At 45.6% G+C, this 16,180-nt stretch overlaps 1 gene segment (V, D, J or C); it reads right to left on the reverse strand.

Moving 5' to 3' along the window:
* Window positions 1-1,680: 1,680 nt before the first annotated feature.
* On the reverse strand, window positions 1,681-14,644 carry LOC140479398 (Ig kappa chain V region Mem5-like). The segment is given in 3 exon segments: window positions 1,681-2,521; window positions 13,818-13,848; window positions 14,347-14,644. Coding segments are annotated over 3 exon segments (642 nt in total).
* Between the last annotated feature and the right edge of the window lie 1,536 nt (window positions 14,645-16,180).

A 16,180-nucleotide genomic window follows, 5' to 3' on the forward strand; every position in this document is an offset into this window, starting at 1 on the left:
CAGCATTGCCCTTTGATGCGAATGGCAGTGCTTTTCACTGGCCGCTTGGGTGTTTTCCTATCTTCCTGGTGGTGGAAATTGAATAAAGATTTGTACACCTGGTGTCTTTCAATGTGTCTCGCACCTGCGCGCGCGCTCGCGCGCGCACACACACACACACACACCATGTGTGCTGGGGAAAAATAAGCACGACCACAGTTGGGTGGTAGTGTGGGAGTTAAAAAAAACAGGCACGTCAGGGGTTCTGATCATTCTGAGAGCTGGCTCTGAGGGAGCTGGATCAGTGTCATGGACTCTCCACATGTAAGTAAGAGAAAAAAAAGAGGAGTGTCAGAAGGACTGATGAGTCAGGTACCTGACTCTGAATAACAACCTTCCAACCAACCCCACCTCCTTCTGTCACCCTCAATCTCCCCATGCTTCCTCTTGTTTCCCCTTCGATCCAGCTTGTGCTGCCTTTGGGAGAGGTTGGCCTTCCCTCCATCACCCAGGAATGTGGTCATCATTCCAGAGCATTCGCACTTTTAACCTGAGGGTCATCGCAGCTGAGGCAGGGGGAGAGAATGTGGCACATTCATGGTGGTCACACCTGTCATTAATCCACCGCAACCTCTCTTGGGGCTGCAAGAATTTCACCTCCCTCACTCAGACAGCTCCCATCCCTGTAGGGTAATATTGCTGCACGTAGTTTTGGGTTAATTTACCACTGAAATGTGACTATGGGAAACCAGCATTGGCTGGGCAGGCAACCACGACTCCTCTGGCCCTGGATTCAAAAAATGACCTTGGAATTGATCATCACATTCGGGATCACAGTGCCCACTGCCTCTGAAATCCCTCACTTACCGAGACTACACTCTCAGTATTCACCTTTCTCAGCTGTCATCTCAATTTACTCTAAATTCTGTGTCCAATGATCCTGCTCTTCCAGCTACCCAATGAAGGAGCAGCACTCCGAAAGCTTCTACTTCCAAATAAACCTATTTGATTATCATCTGGTGTTGTGTGCTTTTTAACTTTGGCCATCTGAAGGAGCTGCCATCTCAGACTGAATCAGCTGAACTGTTTTTCATTCATGATTTGAGAAGATTAAAGCCTGATCTTCAATCCCCAGCACAAAGCCCGTTCTCAAACCATCGCTCGGAGACACATACCTCAGAGAGACACCTACAGGCTGCACTCAGTAACACACGCACTCTGTGAGACAGGCAGCACTGAGTAACACACTCCCACTCCATGCTGTGGACAGGTGTCTCACTGAATGTGGGTGTGTAACTGTGCGCTGTCTGTGGTGTGTCTCTGAGTAACACACTCACACTCAGAGAGACACCTACAGGCAGTATTCAGAGAGAGCACACAGCCACCAATGTCTGTGATTGGCCGAAGATGATTTCAGGGGCCATCCGACATGCAGCAGAGAATGCACAGTGCGATCCCATCTGCTGGGCAGGGACCAACAAAGTGAAGAGGGAATACATCACATTGTACTTATTGAGTCCTAACAATTTCCTCTTTTTTTGGAATCTACATAAATTCCTGACGAAAGGGATCATTTGAAAATGATTGATGATTGTAATTGATTGACAGGCCAAGTAACGAATTGTGACAATGACCTGCTGAAATTCAGCCAATCAACTGGGGTGGAAGTCAGCTATTTCCAAAGCACGCAGAGACAGAGACTTAATCTTCACCTTTATTCCCTTTTCCACATTCACATTGACAGAAAAAAGAAACTGGAATTAAAAGCCCAGACAGAGGAAGCTGCTCAAATTCACAGCCACAATGCAGCTTGAGGAAAACACTTGGAGAGATTTTCTCAATAACATGAGAATCCTGTCCCTTTAATCAGTGATAAAAACTTAAATTGGAACTGGAGGCTGAGCAGGAAGGAGATCTGGTTTACTGAAGCAGAGACTTCTGAGGTTCACATTGGTTTGTACAGCTGACATCACAAGGCAATCCTGTCCCCATCAAACACTACCAGGACAAGGACAGTATGAGGTTTGACACAGTGTAAAGCTCTCTTGCCGCTGCCCCAATGGCCTGCTTTAACATCCAAACCTCAGAAGTTTCTCTGAGCAATCCTGAGAAGGAAGTGAATTGAAATTCAGTTCTGAAAATGACCTTTGTCCTGCCAGCTCAGCCCTGTTCTATTTAAAGTTGTGACTCCTCTGTGGACTGTATCAAACACTCTACACACATTCTGATCTCCTGATACTCTTGCTGAGGGGAGAGGGGAGAGTCACGTGGGTGAGGGCACAGGAGAAGCGAGCGTTGGACTCCCAGTCAGACCCAGAGAGGGTCAGCAGGCTGCTGACACTGTAGGTGCTGTCCGAAGCTCGCAGGTAGTTGCTGGTCTGAACCCCGTCCGAAATGACTGCACCGTCCTTCTTCCACTGCACCTCCAGCTCATCGGGATAGAAGTGATTGGCAAGGCACAACAGGGTGGCAGTGCCCTTGGCATTGACCTGCTCCGGGGAGGGAGGCAGAAGGGTCAGCTTGGGCTGAGAGTTGTCACGGCCTGAAAGACAAGAGAAACAATCTTAATTCCTACCACTGGAAGGGAATTCAACCCTTCACTGTGCATACAATCTTTTTGAACATTTGTAGTCAATACAGAATAAACCCAACAAACGACCAGGTATTATTCAAATTGCTTCTTGGGATGTGAGTGTCATTGGCAGGGCCAGTATTTATTACCCATCCCTAATTGCTCCAGAGAAAGTGATGGTGAAGCAGCAGAGAGAGAAGGGACAGTTTTGGACCATTGTTTATAAAATGAATGTGGGCAGCTGGAAGGGCTGTCAATGGGGGAGCATTTTCGTGACAGTGCTCAGAATTCAGTGAGATTGAGAGCAGGAATGCAAATGGAGAACCATGGAGCAAGTGTAAAAGTTTTCATTTTACTCAACTGTGTGGTGTTTTGGTAAAAGTGGATCGGAACAAGCAGCATTGTGGGAAATCAGTGTGAAGACAATGGGAGCTCTCGAAGGACGAGACAGACATTGTTCAGAATCTGTTCCCCCAAAGAGTAAGGGTGGGTCTTCCAGATCTAGACCAAACGAACAAGAGGATTGGGGGTCATATACTGACATGGATTGGGAACTGGTTGGCAGACAGGACAGGAAGAACGAGTCCTTTTCTGAATGACAGTTAATTACAACTTAGGGTGCCACAGGGGTCAGTCTTTGGTACTCAGTTATTCACAAATTATAATAATAGAATCATCGAGTCAGAGAGACCCAAAAGGCCCATCAGCCCATTGTGTCCATACTGGTCATAAAACAACAACCCAATAATTCTCATCCATTTTATTAGCATCAGGGAATTAGATGCAGTATGTGTTCAATAAAGAATTAGATTTAGTTCTTCGGATTAAAGGGATCAAAGAATTTGGGGAGAAAGCAGGAACAGGGGACAGTGTTGGATCATCAGCCATGATCATATTGAATGGTGGAGCAGGTTTGGCGGCCGAATGGCCTACTGCTGCTCCTAGTTTGGATGTTTCTATCTCTTTCTCAGATAATGAAGGAATGTCTTTTGTCAATTTGAAGCTGCAAGTCAAATGTTTGTGGAGGTGGAAGATGTGGCTATGGTGATTAGGCGGGTCAGTAAGGTGGTAAGAAGACAAATGGGATAAACTGTTCTTCATTTTCTCTTGATGGAATGAGGGCATTGCTGGATTGGCAGCATTTATTGCCCATCGCTAATCACCGAGAGGGCAGTTTAGAGTCAACCACATTGCTGTAGGTCTGAGGTCACATGGGAAGGATGGCAGTTTCCTTCCCTAAATGACATTAGGGAATCAGATGGCTTTTTCCTGAAAATCAACGATGGTTTCATGGTCGTCATTAGACTCTTAATTCCAGATTTTCTTTGATTGAATTTGAATGCCACCATCTGCTGGATTCTAACCCTGGTGCCCAGAACATTATCTGGATCTCTGGATTAACAGTTCAGCAATAACACCATTAGACCATTACCTCCCTTATCTCAGTATTGGTTGACAGCGAAAGCAAGGAGTTTGTTTATTCTGGAACTGTATAAAACCCCAGTTAGAGCACAGTGAGGGAACAGTGTATGGTTCTGGTCACCACATTACAGGAAGGATGGGATTCCATTAGAGATGGGGTCAGACGAGGAGTTTGTCTGAAATGGGGACTTTGAGCTTTGAGGAATGATTGGTTAGGCTGGGAGTGTTTTCTTTGGAACAGAGGCGGTGAGGGGAGATTTGATTGTGGTGTGTAAAATGATGAGGGGCCTGGACAGAGTGGGTGGGAAGGACTGATTTCCACCAGCACAGAGGGCAATAACCATGGGGAGAGATTGAAATCAGTTGGGGGCAGGATTAGAGGGGAGTTGAGGGTATTTGTTTTCACCCAGAGGCTGGTGGGATGTGGGACTCACTGTCTGAAAGGGTGGGAGAGGCAGAAACACTCATCACATTGAGAAAACACTTGGATATTCATTTGAAACAGTGAAACCTCCAGAGTTATGGAGCAAGAGCTGGAAAGTGGGATGGAGCTCGATCCCTCTTTAACAAACCTCCGATCACCCACAGATCATGAGAACTTTATCCGAGAACATGGAGCAGAATCGGATCCACACACTTCGGGAAAGAGTCACATTGGGGTGTCTGTGTAGAAGGTTCTAGATTGCATTTCAAACCTTACTGCACACTGCTGGGCTGAAGTCAAGGGTGAGACTGCAAAGAGTCTCAGTGTCCTTTGGGTCACTGCTTCTAATGACCCCGTGCCCCCGGAAGCTGAGAGTGCACAGACAATGGGTGAATGTCCGGATCAGGAGACTTCAATCTTAAAGAAAGACTTGCATTTGTGTAGCACCTGTCCCCAACTCAAGATGTCCCAATGGATCTTTCCAGCAGACTGTGCAGACCGAGATCCCAAACACAGTATGATAAATCGCAGAGAAATAGATTTTCAGTGATTTTGATTGGGGGATAAATATTGATCATGGACACCAGGGGGATCTGCCTGCTCTTCATCCAACAGTGCCATGGAATGGCATCTTTCACAACTGAAAGACTCCCAGTTCATTCAAAAAAAAAGAAGAATAGTTCACTGAAAGTGAATTTGCAGGTCGCTGGGGGTCGGACGGGGGTGGGGGAGGTGGGTGGGAGTGACAAAGTCATTTGGTTTGCTTTCCTTTCTTGGTCAGTGCATTGAGTATTGGAGTTGGGAGCTGTTGCGGCTGTACAGGACGTTGGTGAGGGCACCTTTGGAATACTGTGTGCAATTCTGGTCTCCCTGCTGTAGGGAAAATGTTGTGAATCTTAAAATGGTTCAGAAAATATTTGCAAGGATGCTGCCAAGGTTGGAGGGTTTGAGCTATTGGGAGAGGCTGAATATGCTGAGGCTGTTTTCCCTGGATCATTGTAGGTTGATGGGTGACCGTATGGAGGTTTATAAAATCATGAGGGGCACAGATAGGCTGAATAGAGAAGACCTTTTCTCCAGAGTGGGGGAGTCCAGAACTGGAGGGCATAAGCTGAAGGTGATAGGGGAAAGATTTAAAAGGGACCTAAAGGGCAACGTTATCATTCAGGGGTTTTTAAATGTGTGGAATGAGCTGCCAGAAGAAGTGGTGAAGGCTGGTACAATTACAACATTTAAAAGGCATGCATATGTAAATAGGCAGAGTTTAGAGGGATATGGGCATCAATCCAGCCCTTAACATTTCAGGGTCTTCCAAAGATATTTACAGACAGTTTTGTTTGAAAAGCAGTCACAGTTGCAATGTCAGGAACATGGCAGCAGTTTCTACACAGCAAGATCCAACGAGAAGCAATGATATCAAAGAGCATTAATGATGTTGGATTAATGATAAATATTGGCCTGATTACATTCCCTACAGTGTGGAAATAGTAGTTCAGCCTGACAAGTCCACATCAACCCTCCGAACAGCAGCCCAATGAGAAACCTTCCGTACATTTACTCCTGACTATTTCACCGAACACTGTCGGCAATTTAGAACGGCCAATTCACCTGACCTGCACATCCTTGGACAGTGGGAGTAAACCAGAGCACCTGGGGGAACCCACACAGCCACAGGGAGAATGTGCAAACACCACACAGATAGTTTCCCAAGGCGGGAATTAAATCTGGATCCTTGGTGCAATGAGGTAGCAGTGCTACCCACTGAGCCACCATGCCTGAAGTCAACCCAATGATAAAGTAATTTGGTTCACTTGGATGGAAAATGAGAAAACAGACGGTGAAGGAGAAGGTACGATTGCTGGTTAGCGATGGGATTGATTGTTATCAGAAAATAAAAGATAGGGACGGATTTTTTCAATATCAAAGGAACTAAAGAAGTACAGGGAAAATCAATAACAGAACAAACTTAAAGATTTTGCAACTAAATGCACAAAGCATTCCGAAAAAGTTAGACAAAGTGATGCCATAAATCGAGGTAAATTGAGTGTCCAAGTAATTTAAACGTGTTAAAGTGGAGGAAGGCTGAGGAGAGGTTATTCAAGTTTCTAGAAAACGTACGAGGACAGAGAGTACAGAAAGGAACAAGAGTCGAACATCAAGCCCAGCAGATAAGAGGACAATGATGGGAAGGAGGGCAGTCAATGCAGGACTGAGGGTGTTGTACTTAAATACACACACTGTACACAATGAGCTGGGAGTGCAGATTGAAATTGGCAGGTAAGATGTTGTGGGTATCACATTGACATGGCTGTAAGGTGATCCCGGCTGGGAACTAAATATGCATGGTTCCATGTCCTATCAAAAGGACAGGCAGATGGTCAGAGGGGGAAGAGTTGCTTTGTTTTTGTGAAATAAAATTCAATCAGTAGCAAGAAGTGATAGAGAGTCAGATGGTGTAGAATCTGTGGGAATAGTTGAGGAACCGCAATAAAGAATCTGATGCAGGTTATGTCCAGTTCTCCAAGCAGTAATCAGGGGATGGGGAATAAAATCAATCAGGATACAGAAAAGGTATAAACTAAATGTCAGGGTAGACCTCAATGGATGGGTGGACTGGGTAGTGCGTCTAAAGAAAAGGATTTCAAGGAATATCTACGAGATGGTTTTTGGAGCAGCTTGTGGTTGAGCCACGACAGAACAGGCAGGTCTGGATTCAGTGATGTGTATTCAGGCAAACCTGATTAAGATGAAAGTATCCCTGTGGATAAGGGACCATAATATGATGGTAATCCCCCTGTCGCTTGAGAGGGAGAAGCTACAATCAAATGGAACTGTATTTCAGTTGAGTAAAGGGAACTACAAAGACATGAGGAAGGAGCTGGCCAGAGTTGATTGGAAGGGGAGCCGAGCAGGTAAGATGGTGGGGCAGCAAACAGAAGAGTTTCTGGGAGTCATTCAGGAAGTAGAGTAGGAATCATCCCAAAAAAGAAAAAAAAAACATACTCAGCGGAGGACTAGGCAATCACGGCTGATGAGGGAGGTCTAGGACAGCATAAAAACAAAAGAAAAGGCATCCAATGTGGTGGAGAATAGTGGGAAGTCAGAGAATTAGGAAGTCTTTAAAAACCTATAGAGGATAACTAAAAAAGCATTAAGGGTGAATAAGGTGAAATGTGGGGGTATGCTCGCCAGTAAGACAAAAGAAGATTGCAAGAATTTTAGCAGATATATAAAAAGGAAGAGGGAGGCAAAAATAGAATTGGACCACTGGAAAATGAGGTTGGAGAAAGAATAGTAGGAAATGATGGAATAGCCGAGGAATTGAATCAGTACTTTGCATCAGTCTGCACCATGAAAAACACCAGTAGTGTTCCAGTGCTTCCAGACTGTCAGGGGGCAGAGGGGAGTGTAGTGTCCATTACTAAGAAGGAGGTACTGGGGACGCTGAAAGGTCTGAATATGGATAAATCACCCAGTCTGGATGAACGACACCAGTGTGTTCTGAAGGCGATCACTGAGGAGAGTGTGGAGGCATTGGTGATGATCTTTAAGGAATCAATGGAGTCTGGGTGTGGAGGTGGAGATTTGGTGGGGGTAAGGGATAAGAAAATGACTCACATACCAACCCTGTTTAAGAAGAGAGGGAGGTAGAAGATGGTACATTATAGGCCAGTTAGCCTGGACTCAGTTGTTGGTAAGATTTTAGAATTCAAGTTAGGGATAAAATTGCAGAGGACTTGGAAGTGCAATAGTAAAATAGGGCTGAGTCAACACGGTTTCATCAAGGGGAGGTCATGCCTGGCAAATCTGTTAGAATTCTTAGAGGAGGCAATAAGCCAGTCAGATAAAGGAGAGTCCGAGGAAGTAATGTATTTGGATTTCCAGAAGGTATTTGAGGTAAGATAAGCACCCATAGTGTTAGGGGCAATGTACTGGCATGGACTGAGGACTGGGACTGGCAGGTTGGTATAAAGCAGAGAGTAAGGAAAGATGGCAGCTGATGACGAGTAGAGTTCTGCAGGCATCAATGTTGGGACCATAACTATTCACGTCATACATTAACAATCTGGATGAAGGAAGTGAACACATTGTTGCTAAGTTTGCAGGTGACATGAGATGGGTGGAGGGACAGGTAGTGTTGAGAAAGTGGGAAGGCTGAAAAAGGTCCTAGAGAGGCTCTGAGAGTTGGCAAAGAAGGGGAAGATAGAATACAATGTGTTGCAGTGTAAGGGTATGCACTTTGGGAGGAAGAAGAGATGCAAAGACTGTTTGCTAAATGAGGAAAGCCTTTGGAAATCTAACGCGCAAACCTCATTCAGGTTTCCCTTCAGGTTAACTGGCAGGTCCAGTTTGTGCTTGGGAAAGCAAATGAAATGCTAGCATTCATTTCAATAGGGCTAGAATACAAGAGCGGAGATGTACTGCTGGGACTGTGTAAGGTTCTGGTCAGACTGCATTTGGAATATTGTGAACAGATTTGGGACCCATGTTCTAAGAAACAATGTGCTGGCATTGGAGGGATTTACAAGAATGATCCTGGGGATGAAGGGCTTGTCATATGAGGCGTGTTGGAGGACTCTGGGTCTGTACTCAACGGAGTTTAGAAGAATGAGGAGGGATCTTATTGAAATTTACAGAATTCTGACAGGCCTGGATAGAATGGATACAGAGAAGATGTTTCCAAAAACAGGAGAGACTCGGTAACCAAGGCACAGACCCAGAATAAAGGGCCGACCCTTTAGAGCTGATATGATGAAGAATTTCTTCAGCAAGAGGGTGGGGAATCTGTGGAACTCATTGCTACAGAGGGCAGTGGAGGCCAAGTCACTGAGTGCATTTAAGACAGAGATAGATAGGTTCGTGATTGTTAAAGGGATGGAAAGTTCCTGTGGAGCCGGCAGGAGAATGGGGGTGAGAAGCATATCTGCCAAGATCAAATGGCAGAGCAGATTCAATGGGCTGAATGGCTGATTTCTGCTCCTATTTCTTCAAGTCTTCTGGAGAGTTTCCCCAAAACCCTGGAACACTGAACCCACTGGACTGTGAGCCCTGCTGTAGCTGTTTACTATCAGAATATTGTCAACAGATAAACAAAGAGTGGAGAGAGTGTGCATTTAGGTGGGAACTTCAGAATGCTTCCCAGCTCATGGAATACCATGAGAGCAGGAAGTGTGGTCAGTGACAGCAGTTGGAGCTCTGGGTTTCAGAGCTTGAGCAGCAGCTGGTGTCAGTTCGGAGAGTCCGTGAGGCTGAGAGCTCCGAGGAGAGCACGTTTCTAGATGTGGTCACTCTGCAGCTTCAGAGTATGCAGGGAAAGAGGGAATGGGGGAGCAGCAGACAGTCCAAAAGGACCAGGCAGCTAGTACAGGAATCCCCTGAGTGCATCCCACTCTCCAACCAGGATTCAGTTCAGAATCCTGATGAGAATGATGGTTCATCTAGATAGTGCAGCCAGATCCAAGTCCCTGGCACCACGGTGGGGGGCTCAGCTGTACAGGAGGGCACAAGTGGGCCTGGAAGAGCGATACTGAGATGAAATTCGAGAGTGAGGACAATCGATAGTTGTTTGTGCAGCTGCAGATGGGAATCCAGGATGGTGTGTTGTCTCCCTGGTGCCAGGGTCAAGGATGTCACTGAGCGGCTGCAGAGCACCCTGAGGGGAGACGGGGAACAGGCAGCAGTCGTAGACCACATTGTTCCCAGTGATGGATGGAGAAAAAGGAACATGGTCCTGCAGTCAGAAGTTCGGGAGCCCTGGAGGGAATAAGCAGCAGGAACTCAAAGGTAGGAATCTCCGGATTACTCCCAGTGCCGCACGCAGGTGAGAACAGAATCAGGAGTTGAACACAGGTGACTGCGGGGCTGGAAAGAGGATCCCTGAGGGAGTGCATTAGACTCTTGTGAGGTGGTTTATTAGTGCTATTAGAGAGGGTTTAAACTAACTTGGCAGAACTGTGGGAGCCAGGAGGGAATGTCAGAGAGGAATACAAAGGAACACAGAATCCTAAGTGTAGTCAACAAGTCACCTCCCAGTGGGAAGGATGTGGAGGAATACAAATGCATGAATTTACAGAGACCTGCAAATATGATAGAGCTGTTATAAATGGGCGGGAGATCTTTAGTTTCTGAATATAGACTGGGATAGTAGCAGTGTAATGGGCAGGAAGAGCCCAGAGTTGTGAGAGAGTGTTCAGGTGAATTTTCAGGTGGCATCGGTGGCTCAGTGGTGGCTCAGGTGGGGCAGCACGGCGGCTCAGTGGTTAGTACTGCAGCCTCACAGTGCTAGAGTCACAGGTTCGATTCCAGCCTTGGATGACTGTGTGGAGTTTGCACATTCTCCCTGTGTCTGCATGGGTTTCCTTCGGGTGTTCTGGTTTCCTCCCATGGTCCAAAGATGTGCAGGTCAGGTGAATTAGCCATGCTAAATTGCCCATGGTGTTAGATGCATTACTAATATGGAATTTGGTCTGGGTGAGTTACACTTTGGAGGATCGGTGTGGACTTATTGTGCCGAAGGGCCTGTTTCCACACTGTAGAGACTCTAATCTAATTATTGGCAGCGAAGAAGGCTGTCTAAGAATACAATGGAATCTTGAGCAACTGGACCAGGGGGCTGAGGAATGGCAGATGGAGTTTAATTCAGATAAATGTGAGTGCTGTATTTTGGTAAGACACAAGAAATGGGTGAGATCCCAAACAAATATTTCAGGTCAGTATTTATTGTGGAGAAACTAGGGAATCTGGAAAAATAGTGATGTCTTGAAAAGAGATCACACACAAGAGAGAAGACGCTCAAGATCTGAAAACACATAAAGGTAGAAGGTAAACCCTAGGACCTGATCATGTGTATCCCAGAACATTGTGGGAAACTAGGGAAGAGATTGCTGGGCCCCTTGCTGGGAAATGTGTATCACCGACAACCATGGGTAAGGTGCTGGAGAACCAGAGAGGTTGGCTAATGTTATGCCATTATTTAAGAAAGACTGTAAGGAAAAGCCAGGGGAACTATAGACCAGTGAGCCTGATGTCAGTGCTGGGTAAGATGTTGGAGTGGATTCTGTAGGATAGGATTTACATTCTTTGGATAATCGATGTGGTTTTATGCATAGGAACTCATGTCTCCTGAATTTGATTGAGGAGGTGACAAAGAAGATTGATGAAGACAGAACAGTAGACATAGTCTATATGGACTTCAGTAAAGTTTTTGACAAGGTTCCACATGATAGACTGGTTAGTAAGGTTAGACCACATGGGATCCAGGGGGAGTGAGCCACTGGGATAAAAAAATTAAATTGAAGAGAGGAGACAGAGAGTGGTGGTAAAAGGTTGCTTTTCAGACTGGATATCTGTGAATAGCTGTGTGCAACTAACATTGGTGCTGGGTTCACTACTTTTATCATTTAAAGATATGATTTGGATGTGAATATAGGAGTTACAGTAAGTTTGTAGATAATATCAAAATTGGTGAGATAGTAGATAGTAAAGAAATTCATCTCAGGGTACAGCGGGACCTTCATCAGATGGGGCAATGGGCAGAGGTGTGCCAAATGGAGTTCAGTTTAGATAACTGTGGGATGTTGCATTTTGGAAAAGCAACCCAGGGCAGAACTTATACAGTGGTAGGGCCCTGTGGAGTGTTGCTGAACAAAGAGACCTCAGAGTGAAGATGCAAATGCATTATTACTTGAAAGTGGGTCACAGGTAGACAGGGTGATGAAGAAGTTGTTGGGTACACTTGCCTTTATTGGTCATTGCTTTGAGGATAGGAGTTGGGACATCATGTTGCAGCTGTACAGGAGATTAGTGAGGTCACTTTGGGAATAATGTGAACAATCCTGATCACCTCGCAATAGTAAGGATGCTGTTAAACTTAAAAAGCTGCAGAAAATACTTACAAGAACATGGACAGGAATTGGAGGGTTTGAGCGAAAGGGATAGGCTGAAGAAACTGGGCCTATTTTTCCTGCAGCATCTAAGGCTTCGGGGTGACGTTATAGATGTTTATACAATCATAAGGGGCATGGACCGGGTGTATATCCAAGGCCTTTTCCTTTGGAAAGGGAGTCCAAAACAAGATGGCATAGGTTTAAGGTGAGAGGCAAAATATTCAAAAGGGACCTGAGGGGTAACTAGTCACACAGAGGGTGGTGTGTGTCTGGATCGAGCTGCCAGAGAAAGTATTGGAGGCAGATACTATTACAACATTTAAAACGCATTGGGATGGGTACATGAATAGGAAGGGTTTTGAGGGATGGAAGCCAAATGCTGGTTAATAGGATGAGGTCAGTTTTGGATATCTGGTTATCATGGACAAGTTGAACTGAAAGGTCTGTTTCCACGCTGTATGACTCCATGACTATGAGAGGCTGGAAAATCTGAGACTTTTTATTCCGACGCATAAGAGTCTGAGAAGTGAACTTATAGATGTTTATAAAATCATGAGGGCCATAGAAAATGTGAATAATTCAGGAAGGAGGTGAAGCTTTGTAGAAATGGCGAAAAATATTCCTGAAGATCATTCCAGGGATGAGGAACATCAGTTATACAGATTGATTGGAGAATTTGGGACTGTCTTCTTAGGAGAAGACTGAGAGGAGATTTGTTTGAGGAATTAAATCCAGGAGGGGCCTGGACAGAGTAAATAGGGAGAAAATGATCCCAATTGAGAAATGATTGAGACCAAGAGACCACAGATTGAAAGTAATTAGTGAAAGTAACAAAAGTGAGATGGGGAACAACATTTTCAGCCAGTGAGTGGTTAAGTTGTGGAATGCTCTGCCTGAGAGTGTGGTGGAGGCAGCTTCAATTGAAACATTCCGAAGGGAATGAGACTGTTATTTGAAAAGGAACAATGTGCAGGGTGGCAGGGAGAAGGCAGGAGAATGACACTCTGTAAATTGCTCATTCAGAGAATCAGTACAGACAGGATGGGGGGAATGGCCTCCTTGTGCACTGTATCAATTCCGTGATTGTGTGATTGAGCATAGTTAAAGCTGGGGGAGGTGGGAGCTCGGTGTCTCACTGTGCTGCTGCTGCTGCTGCTGCTGAGGTCAGTGAGTTCAGAGACTGGGACAGGGAGCTAGAGCTCACGTCAAACTCTGCCCGTGTCTGTCACACTGAGACTGGCAGGAGGTTACTCACTGATTTCACTCTATGCTGCAGGAATGGGACCACAGGCTGCAAATGGATAGGGCTCCTCCACACGGTGAGTAAAACTGACTGACTTAGATCTTGCTGTTTCAAGGGGGCAATGGGACTAAAGAGGTACGGCTGGACACCCTGTTAGACACAGTGCTCCTCAATCAACTATTTCATTCACTGTAGCCCCCCTCTAACACCTTCAACAATTCAGCAACTGTATTTTAGAAAGTGTGTTTCAGTATTGACAGGTTTAATAACGGACGATTGAGGATTACTTACTCAGTCTGAGCTTGGTTCCTGGACCGAACGTGAACCACAGTGAGAGCTCCCAGTGCAGAGCCTGTACAAAAACCTCTACTCTCTGCTTCCCCCCGTCACTCTCAACCTCTCCCTCTCTCCCAGTCTCTCGTTCACTCTCAACTTCTTTCTGCCCCTCTCTGTCTCTTCCTCATTAATGTGTCTTTCTGTCTCTGTCTCTCTCTGTGTCCAGTTGGGCTTGGGAGCTGTGTGAAATTTATTTTTCGATATTAAATCTTGCAGCTGGTCTTCACGCGTGGCCATGGAGTGTAAGAGGGAAACTTGAGGCCTTCAAGTGAGTGGTGGAGAGCACAGGGACTGGAGTGTGTAGTGGACAGTGACAATCCCAGCATGGGGTAATTTGTTCAGTTTCATTTGTATCTAATTGTGGACGTGTCAGTTCAGACTGTGTGTCCATTATTATACATTTTATATAACTGATTCATGTGTCAGGGCACGAGGTGGTGCTGTGTGTCTTGAGGTTTTTGTATGGCTTTGTATCACTGTGTAGAGTGGAGCTGCTATAATCGCTGTACTGACAATAATAGTCAGCGACATCTTCATTCTGAACATTCTTGATTGTCAGTGTGAAACTGGTCCCTGATCCACTGCCGGTGAATCGGTCAGAGACTCCAGTGTATCGAGATGTTGCATCATAGATCAGGAGAGAGGGTTTGTGACCTTCTCGCTGCTGGTACCAAGCAAGGTAGTTGCTAATGCTTTGACTGGCCGTACAGGTGATGGTTGCAGTCTGGCCCAGTCCCACTGACAGCACCGGGGGAGACTGGGTCATGGTGATGTCCCCACTGATACCTAAGGGGTCAGAGAGAAACACAGTGAAGTCAGAACTGTCACAGAAAGAGCCTGTCAAATGAGAGATTGTCAGAGACACTGAGCATTCCTCTGGTTTCAACATTTTCCCTTCAATCACAAGTCAGTGGAATTGGAGTGAAATGGAGAGCAGCTAAAGATTCAAGGTGGAAAGAGAGAAATTTGTACCTGCGACACAGAATGCCAGGGGCCAGATCAGCTGGATGTGTGAAATCATGGTGTGTGCTCCTATCCCTGTGCCTGGTTCCTGATAAACTCTCCCTTCACTGGGCTCTGCTTTATAAAGCTGCAGTCTGTGAGAGTCTGACTGGGTGTTCCTCAGTATGTAAATGGCATCAGGCAGAGAGAGCCACGTCAGCCCCTCACACTTCCTCTTCTCTCTCTCTCTCTCTCTCTCTCTCTGTCTCGTCCTTCCTTTTCATACTTCCTTTCTCCCTTTTCCCTTTTTTCTCTTTCTCTTGTATATATTCCTGTTATTCGTTGACTTTCGCCCTCTTTTTTATTTCCGTCTCCGACTCTGTCCTCTCCCAATTATATAACCATTTATATCTTTCCCTTTTTCCATGTATATTTGACACTCTGTTTATCTCCCTTTCCTTCTTTGTTGGTTGGTCTCTCTCTCTCTCTCTCTCTCTCTCTCTCTCTCTCTCTCTCTCTCTCTTTATCATTCATTATTCTTTCTCCTTCACTTATATTACGAAGTATTACCTCACTCATTCTGTCCTTATACCCTCAATCTCTAATTGCCTCACTCTCTCTTTGTCTGTCTCCCTCCCTCCGGTCGCTCTCTAACTGATCTCTATAACAGGCGTTATTCCAGGACATTGGAACAGTGAGGTCTGGGGCAGCAATTAAATGCCTCTCCCTCTCTCACTCAATCTCACAATGTACACTTGCAGTCTCTCTCTCTCTCTCTCTCTCTCTCTCTCTCTCTCTCTCTCTCTCTCTCTCTCTGTATATATATATATATATATATCTTCTCTCTCTCTCTCTCTCTCTCAATCAGAAATTCAATGACATGAACAGCATTTAATAAGTCTGTACTGGTCATCAATGCTCTAGCAACATCAACCCCAGCTTGGCATTGAGGGAGAGGATCAGCCATGGTCATATTGAATAACAGAGCAGACTCACAGGGCCAATCCCTAACCCTAACCCTAACCCTAACCCTACTCCTGCTCTCTGTTTCTATCTCTGTATGTCTGTGTAATCTCTAATCTCTGCCCCTGGATATTGATCCCTCTATTCATGGAAAAAGTTGCCTTCCTGTCCACTCTATCCCTGCCCCTCATACTGTTTTTGCCCTTTAGCAGTTTCCCTCTCAACCTTCACTGCTCCAAGAAAAACAATCCCGTTCTTTCCAACCCTTCCTCATAGCTCACACCTTCCTGGGAAATCTTTGCACCCTCTTGAGTACAGTCACTTCCTTCTCATAATGTGGTGACCAGGACCTGTCTGCATGTCTGTCTCTCTCTTTCACTGGATTGCCTTTACTCTTTGTCTGACACCTACTC

Source organism: Chiloscyllium punctatum, chromosome 7 (genome assembly GCF_047496795.1).
Source record: "Chiloscyllium punctatum isolate Juve2018m chromosome 7, sChiPun1.3, whole genome shotgun sequence".
Classification (NCBI taxonomy): Eukaryota; Metazoa; Chordata; class Chondrichthyes; order Orectolobiformes; family Hemiscylliidae; genus Chiloscyllium; species Chiloscyllium punctatum.